Genomic DNA, 16,955 nt, shown 5'->3' on the forward strand with positions numbered 1-16,955 from the left:
GAAAGAGAGCTTCATTACTTACATACCTCGGCCTTGCTGGTCAATTGCTAAAGATCTCAGAACAGCTGAACTACTGAGCAATGCATAGATGTAAGACTCCACTTGCAATCTTGAGAGCACAGAAGTATAAGAATGAAGGGCCAGGGTCTGGTGGAGGTGCTCAGATTTGGCATCGAATAGCTTCCTTAGCTCCACCAGTGCATTTTCATTCATTTCTACTCTTTGGTAGCGATGATAGCTGAAAACTTTCACTTGATCTGCACAGATACCCTATCAGAGGACAAAAAGGTACAATATGAAACCAGTTACTCTTTCCATTTGAAGTAAGCAGGCAGCAAGTATAAGGTACATAGCCTTCAGTACCATCTTCAAAGAGCTTATAATCATGGTGAGGAGACATATTACTGTGTAGAGAACATTACCAGCAAATATATGATCAGGTGCAAAGGAACAGAAGGCCAATCACAAATACATCGCAAATTCAGAGAAGGGAAGAGTAACTCTAGTAGCCAGCAGTGGGCCAGGCGCGGTGGCTGATGCTTGTAATCCCAGCACTTTGGGAGGCCGAGGCAGGTGGATCACGAGGTCAGGAGTTTGAGACCAGCCTGGCCAACACAGTGAAATGCTGTCTCTACTAAAAATATAAAAATTAGCTGGGCATGGTGGTGGGCACCTATAATCCCAGCTACTTGGGAGGCTGAAGCAGGAGAATTGCCTGAACCCGGGAGGTAGAGGTTGCAGTGGGCCAAGATTACGCCACTGCACTCCAGCCTGGGCGACAGAGCTAGACTCCATCTAAAAAAAAAGTAGTAGTCAGCAGTGAAAGCTGCAAGAAAATAACAGAACTTGTCCCTAAGACTTTCATGATTGATGATCTTACCTTCTATTTTATGAATATGAAGCCAATGTGATATCTCCAAAACTTCAAGGTACCTCAAAACATCTCTGGATCTACCCTCATCATTCTTCACAGTTCTACTCAAGAGAATACACACTCCACCAGCTGTGTTCTTGATTCTATCCTCTCTTCTTCAATACAGTCTTTCCAAATATTTCCCTCCTTACTATGTACAGAGATATACAGGTCTGCCAATGAATGAGGATTAGGGATAGGGGAATGACATGTTTCTCCCCGATATCTCCTCCAGCTTCCCTTCACTGCCAAACTTGTCAAGAGTAACCTCTTCTTCCTTGCCATCTCTCCTAAGCCACTATGAAATGGCTTATGATCACTTTGGCCTCCATAGGGTTGCCATCTAATGGTCTTCTCCATCCCCTCTCAACCTTGAGAGGACGTCTCCCCCTTCCTTTGGGGGCTCTGTGTTACACATCAGGGACTCTCCATTGCTTATAGTTAAGAAGGTGAGTTTCACTCTCATTTTGTCCACTGGCATCATCCTGGAGCTAGGAATCAGTTACTACCTTCAGATTCCTCATCCCTACTCAATGGGGAAGACCACTGGATGCAACCCCATGGAGGCCAAAGTGATCATAACACCTTCAGTTTCCTCATCCCTTCTCAACCTTGACACTCTCTTCCCATTGGATGTTGGTAGCATTATGCCCAAGGTCACAAACTAATGACCCATGGGCTGAATTTCAGCTGGAGACATGATTTGCTTGGCCTACACTGTCTGTATGTGTCTGATTAGTTGCTAACATTTGCAAATTAGGATTCCTCACACTAAAATCTAGATTTCTGGTTTTTCTTGGAAAATCATAAGATGTGGCAATGCTGAACCATCACAACCTCACAGCAACCATCATCTAGAACTTGAGAACGGCTGTCCCATCTAAACCAGGCATGGGCTGGCCCAGTGACCATTGTCCCACTCAGCCTGCTTCACTCCTCCAGCTTATACACCTGGCTCCTGCAGGCATTTGACTTTGTGATCCCTGCACTCTACTACTCTAGGCTGAGGCAGGGTCAGAGTGGGTGTAAGGCACAGACTCCAGACCTGGACAACATCCCAGGAATAGCAGCTCCGCTGCAAATTCCCCAGGCTTCTGATCAAAATACCTGTACAGACATTTGTTCCTCCTTAAACTGCCACAGCCGACTTTTAGCATTTTGGCAATCAGATGTCAGAGTAAGCAGCTCAGCTTCAGCCAGCAGCAGTTGCTTCCTACATCGTGAGTAGTTCAAAAGCAACTCATAAAATTCATGCCTGTCTTGATGAGCCATGCTGTCAAATTCTTCTAAATATGACTCGACATTTTCCAGCCATGAACCAGGCTCCAAGATTTTTAGCTGTTCTTTAGTAAATGGTACTAGTTCCGGTTGAGACGGGAGTTCTGGGTAGAGTCGCTCACTGCGAAGCAAGGGTTTCACTGCCACCAAAGCTGGTGCTTCTCCAGCAATTTCAGCTGGCAACTGGGGATACAGTTTCTTCACTCTAGGTGTCTGAAAACCATGTTTGGCTGGGCAAGAACTCTGCAAGCCAACATTCTGTGGCACCTCTGAAGAACAAACCAGGCCTTGTTTGTCTTCTTTACTATTCTGAGTTTCTCTGACTTGTATATTTTCCATTGCTGGCTGAGTATAAGAAAAATTAGATTGGGGTACACTTTCTGAAAGTCCACCTTGTACCGACATATTTTCCTCTACCTCTGTGAAGTTCTTGGGGGTTTCTACTTTAGTTCCAACATTGTCTCCAGGGTGGACCTTTGGAGTGACTGCACTGTCCCCCACACAGGGTCTGGCCTCTCCCCCTTCCTTTGGGGGCTCTGTGTTACACGTCAGGGACTCTTCATTGCCTATAGTTAAGGAGGTGAGTGGTACATCAAACATTTCACTCTCATTTTGTCCACTGGCATCATCCTGGAGCTGGGAATCAGTTACCACCTTCAGATGGTCTCCTTTGAATTCACAGGCTAGAGAAGGGATTTCCTGCTCTCTGGAGGTTTTTGGAAGGGAGACTTCATTGGACTCTTCCCTCTGAGGGGTTTCATATTTCTTCTTTTCCTAAAAACAACATACATAATGTGAAATAATTTATCACAATAATTGATGCTTTCAGCAGGAGGAATTTTAAAGTTGCACATAAAATCTAAATTTCATCATGTAACAAATGAAACCTAAATTCACTTTATCAGTGTTTTTGAACAGATATGAACAAATATGAAACAGAAATGTGTTTCATATTTCGTATTATCCAATATTGAGTGTGTTAAATTTGGAGATTCACTAGTCTGATCCTAATAGAAAAAGACATCACAGTAAGCAGCAAATTCTGATTCAAAAATAGAAGGGGAAAGTTAATTAGATTGTACACCATTTTGCCAGGGGTTAAGTTAAATAGATCAGTCTCTATGGATCTTCAGCCACAACAGGTTTGTCTTCACCTTGACAAACAAATTCACTCAAAACTCAGGGAGAAAAGGACGGAACAACTTGAGCAACATAACAATTGTAGTACTGGAATAAAATAAATATCCAGGAGCCCATACTGACATAATTACCTGAATGAATAAATACATAAATAAAATGAGTGAGAAGCGACAATTCTTCCATACAGGAAAATTCCAATGAATAGAATTAACAGAAGGAATGAGAAAAACAGAACATTTACCACAAGAACACCATGGTAACTGCCACAGGTAAGATCTACGCATGGATGCTAAAGTGAGTAAGTGAAGAGTTTAAGAGAAACAGAGTATCTGCATAGTCTCAAAGTATCTCCTCCCAAATATTTAATAACAACGAACAGGAAAATAGTAAGTTTCAGTGGAGAATCCTGGAAGATAATGCCTTAACCAAATGATCAAAGTTACATCACCAGTAATACCGACATCAGATAACCCAATAGGATATTCCCAGTAATGAGTAACCTCAATCTAATCATGAGAAAACATCAGACAAAAACCCAAACTAAGGGACAGTCTACAAAATAACTGAAGGAATGTGGTCATGAAAGACAAGATTGAGAAACTGGAAGAGACTGGAGAGAACTACAGTGATCTGACAACTAAGTGTATTGCGGGACCTGGATTAGAAAAAGGACATTAATGGAAAAACTGGTGAAGTTCAAATAAGTTCTACATCCTACTATTGTACCAACATTAATTCCTTAGGGTGTTTTATTTATTTATTTATTTTTTGAGACGGAATCTTGCTCTGTTGCGCAGGCTGGAGTGCAGTCACGCAATCTCGGCTCACTGCAACCTCCGCCTCCTGGGTTCAAGCAATTCTCCTGCCTCAGCCTCCCAAGTAGCTGGGACTACAGGCACCTGGCTAATTTTTTGTATTTTTAGTAGAGACGGGGTTTCACCGTGTTAGCCAAACTCCTGACCTCGTGATCTGTCCGCCTCAGCCTCCCAAAGTGCTGGGATTACAGGCGTGAGCCACCGCGCTTGGCCAATTCCTTAGTTTTAATCATTGTTCCATGCCATAGAATGTACGGTTATATAAGATGATGACACAAGAGGATGAAGGGTGAAGAGTACATGGGAAGTCTCTGTATTATATTTGCAACTTTTCACTAAGTACAAAATTATCTCTATCATCATAAAAAAGTTGTTCACTAAAAAAATAAGTTATGGTTTCAAAAACACCTTCAGGCATTAATACGCAAACTAGATAACATAGGAAGTTAGGCTGAATAAAGAAGAAAAAATTATTTAAATAACATTTAAATAAAGTTGTTTCATTCAAACAGACTAAAAACCTCATTGAAATCACTCAAATACTTCCTTTCTTGAAGAAATTTTAAGGCAGGCAAACATGAGTTATACAAGCTCTTGGTTATTTTGGATTATTCTGCTCTGAATGTCCAGCAGACTAATAGCCAAAAAAGTAGGGCCTTTATATATTAAAAAGAAAAAAAAGATGAATATTTTTGACATGGAATTTGAGGTCAGCTTGTTGAAATGAACCTGACTGCCAAACATTTACAAATGGTAATGATTCAAGAAGCAATATGACCCTCCAAATTACTTCACTCCCCACTGTGAACTGTGGACATCAGATCCAGAAGTCAGTCACCCAATGCATACCTCATACAAACTACTTTGTTAAACTGCCTAAAATCACAAATAATAGAAAAACATTATATGAGTGTTAATAAAACAAAAAAGCAAGCCCAAACTATGCTGCAATGATGTTTAGCAAACTTGCTGTAATAAACAGGGTTCTTAGACTGAGAAATCAGAAAGAAAAATTAAGAGGGAAAATGGCTACTACGGCAAGAGAAATGTTAGTGGACACATCAGGGACTCTTCATCGCTTACGGTTAAGGAGGTGAGTGGTACATCAAACATTTCACTCTCATTTTGTTCACTGGCATCATCTTCAAACATCATCCTTAAAAATACATATGATTCACTTGGCCCATACTGTGTGTGCATGTGTGTGTATGTGTCTGATTAGTTGCTAACATTTGCAAATTAGGATTTCTCACACAAAAATCCAGATTTCTAGTTTTTCTTGGAAAATCATAAGATGTGGCAACGCTGAACCATCACAACCTCACAGCAACCATCAACTAGAACTCGAGAGTGGCTGTCCCCTCTAAACCAGGCACGGGCTGACCCAGTGACCACTGTCCCACTCAGCCTGCTTCACTCCTCCAGGTTATACACCTGGCTCCTGCAGGCATTTGACTTTGTGACCCCTGTACTCTACTAGTCTAGGCTGAGGCAGAGTCAGTATGGCAGAGGCCAAATTTTAGTGAGTTGACAATCAGAAAATGAAATTAGTAAAACAATTTCATTTATAATAGCATAAAAAGAACAAACTAGGGATAAATTGAGAGAAAGAAGCATAATACTTGTACTCTGAAACTTACAAAAATTACTGAAAGAAATTAAATGCAACTTAATTTATTTAAATGGAAAGACAATCTATGTCTTTCGCAATATTGTTAAGATGACAATATTCCTCAAATGGACCTACAAACTCTACACAATGCCTTGCAAAATCCTAGCTACCTTTTTTTGCAGAAGTTGATAAACTGATACTTAAATTGCATACAGAAATGCAAGTGACCCACAACAGACAGAAAATCTTGAAAAAGAACAAAGTTGGAGAACTCGCACTTGGCAATTTCAAAATCTACTACAAAGTACAGTAATAAAGACAGTATAGTGTTGGCACATGGACAGACAAATAGATCAAAGGAACAAAACTGAGAATCCAGAAATAAAACCTTACATATATGGCAAATTGATTTTGACAAGAATGCCAAAACAATTCAACGGGGAAATTTGAACAAATGGTGCTAGAACAACTGGATATCCTCATATGAAAGAATAAATTGGACCCTTACCTTATATCATATACAAAAATTAATGCAAAAAGGATCATACACCTAATGTGAGAGCTAAAACTTTTAAACTGTTAGAAGAAAACAAAAAAATCTTTATAAACTTGGGTAGGCAAAGCCTTCTTACATATGGCACCAAAAGCACAAGCAACAAAATAAAAAGATCAATTGGACTTCATCAAAATTAAAAACTTTGGTGCTGCACGTACCATCAAGCTCACACCTGGTCTGGCACCAGTTGATCAATAAACTGGTTCATCTGATCTTGGGGCCCCAACCCAGGAACTGACTCAGTGCAAGAAAACAGCTCCAACTCCCTGTGATTTCATCTCTGACCAATCAGCATTCCTGGCTCACTGGCTTCCCCCGACCCACCAAGTTATCCTTAAAAACTCTGCTCTCTGAATGCTGGGGAGACTGATTTGAGTAATAATAAAATTCCAGTCTCTCACACAGCTTGTTCTGTGTCAATTACTCTTTCTCTATTGCAGTTCCCCTGTCTCGATGAATCGGCTCTGTCTAGGCAGCGGGCAAGGTGAACCCCTTGGGCAGTTACAAAATTAGCCAGGCATGGTGGCTGGCACATGTAATCCCAGCTACTCGCGAGGCTGAGGCAGGAGAATTGCTTGAACCCGGGAGGCGGAGGTTGCAGTGAGCCGAGATCTGGCCACTGCATTCCAGCCTGGGTGACAGAGTCAGACTCCATCTCACAAAATACATAAATAGGGCCCGGGCATGGGCGGCTCACACCTGTAATCCCAGCACTTTGGAAGGCTGAGGCAGGTGGATCACGAGGTCAGGAGATTGAGACCATCCTGGCCAACATGGTGAAACCCCGTCTCTACTAAAAATACAAAAAACTAGCCAGGCGTGGTGGCAGGCACCTGTAGTCCCAGCTACTCAGGAAGGTGAGACAGGAGAATCACTTGAACCCGGGCGGCAGAGGTTGCAGTGAGCCAAGATCGCACCACTGCACTCCAGTCTGGGGGGGGGGGGTGGCAACAGAGCGAGACTGTCTCTAAATAAATAAATAAATAAATAAATAAATAGGCCTGGGCACGGTGGCTCATGCCTGTAATACCAGCACTTTGCGAGGCTGAGGTGGGTGGATCACCTGAGGTGAGGAGTTCAAGACCAGCCTGACCAACATGGTGAAGCCCCATCTTTACTAAATACAAAAAATTAGCCGGGCATGGTGGCAGGTGCCTGTAATCCCAGCTACTTGGGAAGCTGAAGCAAGAGAATCACTTGAATCTGGGAGGCAGAGTTTGCAGTGAGCTGAGATTGTGCCACTGCACTCTAGCCTGGGCAACAAGAGCAACTGCCTTTACCTACTTCAGTTAAAAATAAATAAAGGTCAGGTGCAGTGGCTCACACGTGTAATCCCAGCACTTTGGGAGGCAGGAGGATCCCTTGAGCCCAAGAGTTTGAGACCAGCCTGGGCAACACAGGGAGATCCCATCTTTATCTTTATAAAAATAAATAAATAAAGACACACAAGGAAGACATAATGTATATATAATAATCATTACAGATCACAAAGTAAAATTCAGACAACTCTATGTGTATCAATTCCATGTGTATCAAGTAACATAATTTAAGCCAAAGGTATTTCCTTTTTTAAAAAAAATCAGAGACAAGGTCTCACTGTGTTGCCCAACCTAGAGTACACTGGCTATTTGCAGGCACAATCACAGCATACTGCAGACCTGAACTCCTGTGCTCAAATGGTCCTCCTGCCTAGCCTCCCTAGTAGTTGAAAGTACAGACTGGTGTCATCATGCCAACAAAAGATATTTCTTACAACTAAAAATGCCAGGCATATTAAGAAAAATCTATTTCTTTATTTTTGATCTCCACATAAGTTACATACAGATTAAAAAAACGATTTTAAAGTCATTCAAATGGAGAAACAATAATGAGTAAATTTTACAAAAAGAGTTGATAAACAGAGAAAAACATGCTTAACTATACATTACAGTAAATACGCTCTGGAGTGTGGGTATATGGGGAAAAAAACCTAAAGAAAAATACAACAAACCATTACCAACAGTTATTTCCAGGAGATGGAATTCTGGGCATTTCATTTCTGGGTTGTACACTGTGAGAGTGCGTGTATGTGCACAGTCATACACACTTTAAGCAATGAGGAATCAGAAAGTAATCATTTAAAACTAAAGTTTTTTTTAAGTTTTGGGAAATAAATGGGAAGTTTCTATTCATCACTTGAAAAAAACATGTAGAGATGTAGAATAGGCTTGGATTCACATGTCCAAGGCTACTCCACATTGCTACATGTTTATTTCAAAATTAACATATATAAAACCAAACTCCTGATTTTCCCCCTAAAACCTGTTCCACCCACAGCTTTCTCCTTCTCAGGGTCTTCCTTGACTGTTTTCTCTCACATCCCACATCCAAACCTCAGCAAACCCTCTTGGCTCTCAGACTTCAAACACTCCTCACCACCTTCTCTCTGACAATCCTGGCCCAAGCCACCATCACCTCTTGCCTGGGTGACTGCAATAGTCTCAGATGGTCTCTGCTTCTACCCTTGCCCCCTTACAGTCTATTCTCCAAAAAGCAGTCGCAGTGATTCTTTAAAGCACAAGTGGAATCATGTCACTCCTCTGCTCAAAACCCTGTGTTGATTCCATATGTCACTCAGAGTAAAAGCTCACGCAAGGCCCAACATGACCAGGCTATGCTACTTTTCTGACTTCATCTCCTACTGTTCTCCCCTCACTCACTCTGCACTAACCACACTGCCTCCTTGCAGTTCCAAGGACAGGTCTGGCATGCCACCGCCAGACAGCCTTTTCCTGGCTAGTCCCTCTGCCTGAAACACTTCTCCCCCAATATCCACATAGTGAACTCTCTCTTCCCTTTCATGTCTTTACTTAAATGTCACCCTCAATAAGAACTAGCCAGGCTGGGCATGGTGGCTCAAGCCTGTAATCCCAGCACTTTGGGAGGCCAAGGTAGGCGGATCACCTGAGGTCAGGAGTTCGAGACCAGCCTGGCCAACATGGCAAAACCTCTACTAAAAGTAAAAAAACATTAGCCAGGTGTGGTGGTGGGTGCCTGTAATCCCAGCTACTCAGGAGGCTAAGGCAGGAGAATTGCTTGAACCTGGGAGGCAAAGGTTGCAGTCAGCCAAGATCGCGCCACTGCACTCCAGCCTGGGCGACAACAGTGAGACTCTGTCCCAAAAAAAAAAAAAAAAAACTATCCAGACCACCCATCCTAACCTCTCACCAGTACTCCTCAACTCTTCAACCTGTTCTTTTTCTTTTTTCCATAGCGCTTATAAAGCATGATATATTTTCTTCTTCATGGGTTTTTGTTTGTTTAGCTTGCTTGTTTTTTGTCTTCTCCCTCTAGAATGTTAAGCTCCACTAAGGCCAGGTTCTTTGGGTTTTTTTCTCTTTTACATCCCAAGTGCCTAGAATAGTTTTCGGAACATAATGGGTGATCAATGAGTGTTTGTTTAATAAATGAATGGCTTTTAGGAGGCACGAAAGAAGCTAAATAATACTATGCAGCATCCCCCAACTTCACACCAATAACCACTCCTGATAGAAAGGAACTAGAGGTGGAAATCAATCATTTAGGCATGGCACAAGGGGGATGGAGATTCAAAGGTTTTTCCTGTGACCTTCTGGGACACATCTTTCTGTCCTTAGCAATTACCAGATGCTCTCACTATTAATAAGTTGTTGGCATTCAGAATTTAATATTAACTGTCAAAGAAAACACTATAAAATGCACTACTTCTGCAGAGTAAGTCCAAATCTAAGAATCTACTGTACTTATAAATTATCAAGATCAATGAAGTCAGGGTGCTCAGAGTTGGGGGATTTTATAGCAGAGAATGATACTAAAGAAATGAAAACATTATTAGGTCTCTCTCTTAGGCATCAGGTGATAAGCACCACATACCTAACCATAACCTAGCAGCCGAGATTAGCTATCAGATGATTAACATTGAGGAATGTAGGTCAGCTGCTGGGTGAAATCCAGAAGCCACTCAAACTGTCTAAAGGCAACAGCACATGACACTATCCACTTCCTGAACTGAGACTTTGAACCAGTTTGTGGTTCCCTAAATAGCTGCCAAATTATACTATAGATGGTAAAGGTTTCATTAATATAGGACTTTATAACTATAATCGAACTATAACCAGCACTAAGAAGTGCATCAATTGACTCTAAAAAAAATTACTTTCTAGATTGTTTTATTCTAAAAGAATTAACTTTCTAGATTGACAAAGATAGGGGCCTTGCTGGTATCATGGACTTTTTTCATCCGTTTTCTCATACTAGTCAGAGGAAATTCACTAGAGTAAATTCCTCTGAGTGACAAAGCTTGGAAATATTCTTCATTACTGGCATTTATTTCATCATTCGACGAACATTATCAAGTGACAAAGAGGCTATGAAGGGTACTGAGAACAAGACAGGTCCCTCCCTCAGTGAGTTCAAAATCTAAGGGAGAAGAGAAATGTTGACAAAGTAACCACAAATGAGATGAGTGGCACAGAGGGGAGCAGAGTGCTATTGGAGAGGCAGTGACACCAGGGAGATGAGAAAAAGCTTCTCTGACGAAGTACTGTTTAGCTGACACCTCACAAATGAGTAGCTGGCTAGGTAAAAAGGGATAGGAAGGGGTGTCAGAGGAAACAACATGGGCAAAGGCCCTGAAGCAGGAAAGAATATAAAGGTTAAGAATTAAAAGAGAACTTTGGGAGGCCGAGATGGGTGGATCATCCGAAGCCAGGAGTTTGAGAAGAGCCTGGCCAACGTGGTGAAACTCCGTCTCTACTAAAAATACAAAAATTAGCCCAGCACGGTGGCAGGCACCATAATCTGAGCTACTCAGGAGGCTGAAGCTGGAGAATCGCTTGAACCAAGAGACAGAGGTTGCAGTGAGCCAAGATCACACCACTTCACTCCAGCCTGGGTGACAGAGTGAGACTCGGTCTCAAAAAGAAAAAGAAAAGAAAAGAGAGAAAGGTGGGATTGGTGGTAGAACTGAGGCTGAGGAGGAAGACAGAGGCAAGATCATACAGAGCCCTTAGTCCATGCTTTGGACTCTAGCCTCCGAGTGATGGGAAACCTTTGAAAGGTTTTGAGGAGAGTAACATGATCAGTTTTGTTTTGAAAAATATATATCCACCTCAGTTTAGAGAATGGGCAGCAAGAATGAACGTAAAGAGGACAGTTGAGAAGAAATCCTCCTTGGAGGAAGGTTGTACTAGTTAGGATGGAGAGGAAATGCACAGAATCAAAAGAATATTTAGAAAATGCAATTGGCAAGACTTAGTGAATGATCAGATTTGGAGGGTGAGCAAAAGTAGATGTCAAGGATTTTTGGTTTGCCCAAATGCCTCTGAAATAAAGGCCTCTTCATAAACTTTAACAAAAAAAATTAATGTATGTTTGTATAGGAAAGTTGCCTAAGATGGATAAAAAATATAATCAATTGGTTTTTCATGATGGATCTAAAAGCTTAAGATTTTTAACTTTTTAATTTAGAAATTCTTCTTTAAACAAAATAACTTAAGAGGGAATCCCCTTAACAGACTTTTTAAAGCATCTGTAACATTCTATCTATGGAAAGACAAAAGACATACAGATACATGAAATAACTATTAAGTTCCTGGATTGAGAGTCAGGATTTCTGGCTTTAACCTGAGTTCTCTCACGAACTGCATGACACTGAGCAATATTTAATCCCCGGAGGCTTTAGTTTCATCAATATCTTGGGGGAAAAAAACTAGAGATTAAGACTTAAGATTCTGCTCTCATAGACAACTAACATTTTTGTGTTATGCACTACTGCATTATAGGTTCAGGAATTTTTTTTTTTCTTCACTGGATAGGTATGTTTTCTTTTTTTTCCTGTAGTCTCATCATTAAGTAGGTTTAGGGATCTTATGCATAGCTGGCCAATGGCTTTTTTCTTCCTCCTGGGCCTGGATAGTTCTTTACCAACCCAATACAATGCAAAAGCATTTCTTTTAAAAATATTTCTGAGCCGGGTGTGGTGGCTCATGCCTGTAATCCCAGCACTGTGGGAGGCCGAGGTGGGCAGATCACCTGGGGTCTGGAGTTCGAGACCAGCCTGACCAACATGGTGAAACCTCATCTCCACTAACAATACAAAAATTACCCAGCCTGTAATCCCAGCTACTCGGGAGGCTGAGGCAGGAGAATTGCTTGAAGCCAGGAGGCAGAGGTTGTGGTGAGCAGAGATCGCGCCACTGCACTCCAGCCTGGGCAACAAAAGCGAAACTCTGTCTCAAAATAAATAAATAAAATTCCTGAAATTTGGTACCAAAATGACTTTCTCACCAGAATAACTCCTCACAGACCTGGATACACTAATGTGTCTAACTCCACTACAGCCGTTTAAAAAGTCATATCAAGAAAACGTGGTAAATACTCAGCATGGAATACTATGCAGCCATAAAAAAGAACAAAATCGTGTCCTCTGCAGCAACATGGATGCAGTTAGTGGTAATTATCCTAAGCAAATTAATGCAGAAACAGAAAATCAAATACCACGTTCTCACTTATAAGTGGGAGCTAAACATTAAGTACACATGGACACAAAGAAGGGAATAATAGACACCAGGGCCTACTTGAGGGCGGAAGGTGGGAAGAAGGTAAGGATAAAAAAACCACCTGTCAAGCACTATACTCATTACCTGGGTGACAAAATAATCTGCACACTAAACCACCAAGGTGTGCATTTGCCCATGTAGTAAACCTCCACTTGTACCCTCTAAACCTAAAATAAAAGTTGGAAAGAAAAAAAAAGAGCATCATTATGAAAGAAATCCACATAAGTCATCTACAGTCTACTAAGTATGGTACCTATGAACACTACCCTCCTGTTAAAACCTTGTTCCCATGAGAAAATCGGATTACAGTATCATGCTTAAATTACACCTGCTTTGGAACATCACCCACTTCTGGGGAAAAAAATGTCCTGTACTTGTAATACCATCCTCCTTATTTCCCAAATGTAAACTCTGTTTCAGGTAAGCCAAAATTATGAGGTCTGGCCATGCGGGAGCAGCATTTAATCTGTTCATCTTAGAAAATATATATAAATAGGGTGGGCGCGGTGGCTCACGCCTGTAATCCGGGCACTTTGGGAGGCCAAGATGGGCGGATCACCCGAGGTCAGGAGTTTGAGGCCAGCCTGACCAACAAGGAGAAACCCCGTCTCTACTAAAAATACAAAATTAGCCGTGTGTGGTGGCGCATGCCTGTAATCCCAGTTACTCGGGAGGCTGAGGCAGGAGAGTCGCTTGAACCCGGGAGGCGGAGGTTGCAGTGAGCCAAGATTGCACTCCGCCGAGATTGCACTCCAGCCTGGGCGACAGAGCGAGACTCCATATCTAAACAAAAACGAAAACAAAACAAAACAAAAAAAAACATAGGCTGGGCACGGTGGCTCACGCCTGTAATCTCAGCACTTTGGGAGGCCAAGGCGGGCGGATCACAAGGTCAGGAGATCGAGACCATCCTGGCTAACACGGTGAAACCCCGTCTCTACTAAAAATACAAAAAATTAGCCGGGCGTGGTGGCAGGCGCCTGTAGTCCCAGCTACTCGGGAGGCTGAGGCAGGAGAATGGCGTGAACCTGGGAGGCGGAGCTTGCAGTGAGCCGAGATCGCGCCACTGCACTCCGGCCTGGGCTACAGAGCAAGACTCCGTCTCAAAAAAAAAAAAAAAAAAAATACATATACATATACATATATATATACACACACACATATGTATATATGTACGTATATATGTATATATATGTATATATGTGTATATATGTGTATATATGTACTATAATAAAATGAAAATCCAGACTGCACTTATAAACAAATCAACTTAAAATCACTCTAATACCACATGTAGTCTAATACAGGAAACTCAGAAAATTTAAATACTTCCCTACTGTGTGAGTCCCGCCCTGGGTTAATTTCTAGCCATTCGTGCCCCTTATAAACAATCAAGACAATAAGAAATAAACAGAGGCAGCACTACTATCATCTTGAACTTTCAAAGTGATGAGAAATGGCACAGCACTAGTCTACTTATAAAGTTCTGCCACAGGTACCTTCTCCGCGTGGAGGAGGGGAACATTCCCTCTTTATGCATGGCAGGGACTAAAAATGGTCTAAGATATAAAAGAGTAAAGAGAGAGTCAACGATGGGGCTGGAAAGAGAAAAATTATTTCACGGCAGGAAACCAGACCCAGGTGAGGAAAGCCAAGAGAGCAGGAAAGGAAGAGGCCAGTGAAGTCACAGGAGGGAGAAGGAAAAATGGGGTCCTGACAGAGTGTGGCAGGGGGATATGGAGAAGGAATGGAGGAGAAGGGCCGTTGTCAACGGGTGGTGGGATCAAATATTGGAAGGTGGAGGCGGAAGATGCAGAGGGCTCAGGGAACGGGAGTAGATTTGGCTGGGGAGGCCGAAGAGAGGAGCAAGGAGACACAGCACACTGCCAGAGCCTCGGGAGGGTGGGGAGATCCTCACCTTTGTTTTAGTCCGGCTGGCCTTGGCCTTGGCCTTGGCCCGGCGCTGGGGCTTCACCGCCTCGGCCATAGACCCTTCCGCGGCGCCGTCACCGTTTGTTTTTGTCAAACCCCTGCGCTTCACGCAACCTGCCCGGTTCTGGCCTCCGGACTGTCACATGATCGAATCTCCGCCACTCCCGGAGAAGAGGCGGTGAGTCGGCGCCTCTACGGGCCGCAACGTAGGACAAACCACTCCAGGACGCATGTGCACTGGAGGAAGGCAGGCCCGCCCCCTTCCCGGAGCCCAGGCCCCACCCCTAGCCCTGGCTCCACCCGGCGCGCAGGTGTCTTGGGTTGCGCTGGACAAGGGCAGCGACCCAGGCTGACCCACCTCCTCCGTCTCCCGGCTCTGCGGAACCTCACTCAGTGCGGATCCCGGGCGCGCTCGCACACCTCACCCGCGTCGGCTTGAAGAAATCCGGAAAGTGGGTTTGCCATTCTTTTTTTTCATCTTCAGATAAACCAGATCCAGTCGGTTAGCCTAAACCCGCACTGCGCGCAAGGAAGAAACCCTGACGCCCATCGGGGTGTGCACTTCAGCGTCCTCTTTTGTAAAGGGGAATGATCACACCTGCCTTTTCGGATGTCATGAGCCTGAGGATTTAATGGGCTCTCCAAGAAAGGTGCCTGGTAGCGGCAGGCATGTCGGTACATGGTAGTTATTAATTATCATTACTGTACAAATTCCCAGACTGGAAAAAAGACATGTGCTCCTAAAAGGACAGGCAAACAGGTAACAAGACAAATAAGATCCGTAAAAGTATTCTTAGTATACATTTTACAGTGTGCTTCATTTGAAATTTCCAGATGTGAAAAACTTGTCCACATCTTCCCTTCCCAGCTCTAGGATTTCTGTGATTGGCTTGTATCCTTATTGTTAGTGTCTGTCAATCCTCCCAGAATGTAAGATCCTCAATGGCAGGGTTCTTAATTTTGTTGCCTGATGTATCCAACTGTCTTTAGAACACTGCACGTAGTAGCACATAGTAGATACTAAATAAATATTTCGTGAATCACACAAATGAATATGAGTTTTGTCTGGCGGTGGGGTAAGATCGTTGAAATGGAGTGGGCCAGGCGCAGTGGCTCACGCCTGTAATCCCAGCACTCTGGGAGGCCGAGGCGGGTGGATCACCTGAGGTCAGGAGTTCAAGACCAGCCTGGGCAACATGGTGAAACCCCAACTCTACTAAAAATACAAAAAAGTCGCCGGGCATGGTGGTGGACGCCTGTAATTCCAGCTACTCGGGAGGCTGAGGCAGGAGAATTGAACCTGGGAGGCGGAGGTCGCAGTGAGCTGAGATCGCACCATTGCCCTCCAGCCTGGGCAACAAGAGCGAAACTCCATCTCAAAAAAAAGAAAAGAAAAGAAAAAGAAGAAAAGGAAATGGAGTGTATGGGAGGGAGGAAAAAGACCATCCACCCACCTGTAGCATACCCTAGAATAAAAAATCCAGCAATATGGCATGAAAAATGGAAAAGACTTCAGAGATGCAGTTTGCTTGTTTGTGATGATATTTTAATTGAGTATATAATACAATTTCGTGTATTTTGTTCCCAAATCCTCAACAACAAAAATTATTAAGCTACTCAGAATGTACATGTACTTTGTATGTCCTGATGTGTGTGTGTGTGTGTGTGCATGTATATAAAGTTATCACCTGCAAAGAGTTGGCCAATATAAACAAAATCTTTATACCACCATTACTATCCATAACTTTTGCTGATATTTCTCCCAGTCTGGAATACCCTTGCTCTCTGACCTCTCCCAGTTTAAGTCATTTATGACATTTAAAGTTCTCTATGTGCTACCCACTACTTGGTCAGCAAAACACAACTGACCTTACTCTCAATTTGCATGTTTTACAGTTTAGTTGGGAAGCAGACACAATGCATAGATACATTGTGATGCGCGTATCATCGCCTAACTGGTAAAAGAGGCATACATTGGAAAGACTGAATGAAGGGATGACACCAGGGCAGGGGTGAGTTCCACACAAAAAAAGAGGTTAATCAGGAAGGATGGGAGAAAGAGGAGAAGGAGGAAAGAAATGAAGGTTCTTTAAAAAGCACCTCAGCCTGGCACAGTGGTTCACACCTATAA

At 42.8% G+C, this 16,955-nt stretch overlaps 1 protein-coding gene across 2 annotated transcripts in view; it reads right to left on the bottom strand.

Moving 5' to 3' along the window:
• EPG5 (ectopic P-granules 5 autophagy tethering factor) overlaps positions 1–16,727 on the bottom strand; it is a 121,450-nt gene extending 104,723 nt beyond the window's left edge. The window contains exons 1-3 of one of the 2 annotated variants that reach the window (XM_055102749.2): positions 14,811–16,727; positions 2,021–2,965; positions 27–270 (exon numbers count right to left, since the gene is read on the bottom strand). In XM_055102749.2, coding sequence (XP_054958724.1) covers positions 27–270; positions 2,021–2,965; positions 14,811–14,879 — 1,258 coding nt within the window. In that variant the 5' untranslated portion in view covers positions 14,880–16,727. The remainder of the gene's footprint in view (positions 1–26; positions 271–2,020; positions 2,966–14,810) is intronic. The other variant, XM_003830200.5, reaches the window with a different exon arrangement.
• Between the last annotated feature and the right edge of the window lie 228 nt (positions 16,728–16,955).

This window comes from Pan paniscus, chromosome 17, assembly GCF_029289425.2.
Source record: "Pan paniscus chromosome 17, NHGRI_mPanPan1-v2.0_pri, whole genome shotgun sequence".
NCBI lineage: Eukaryota > Metazoa > Chordata > Mammalia > Primates > Hominidae > Pan > Pan paniscus.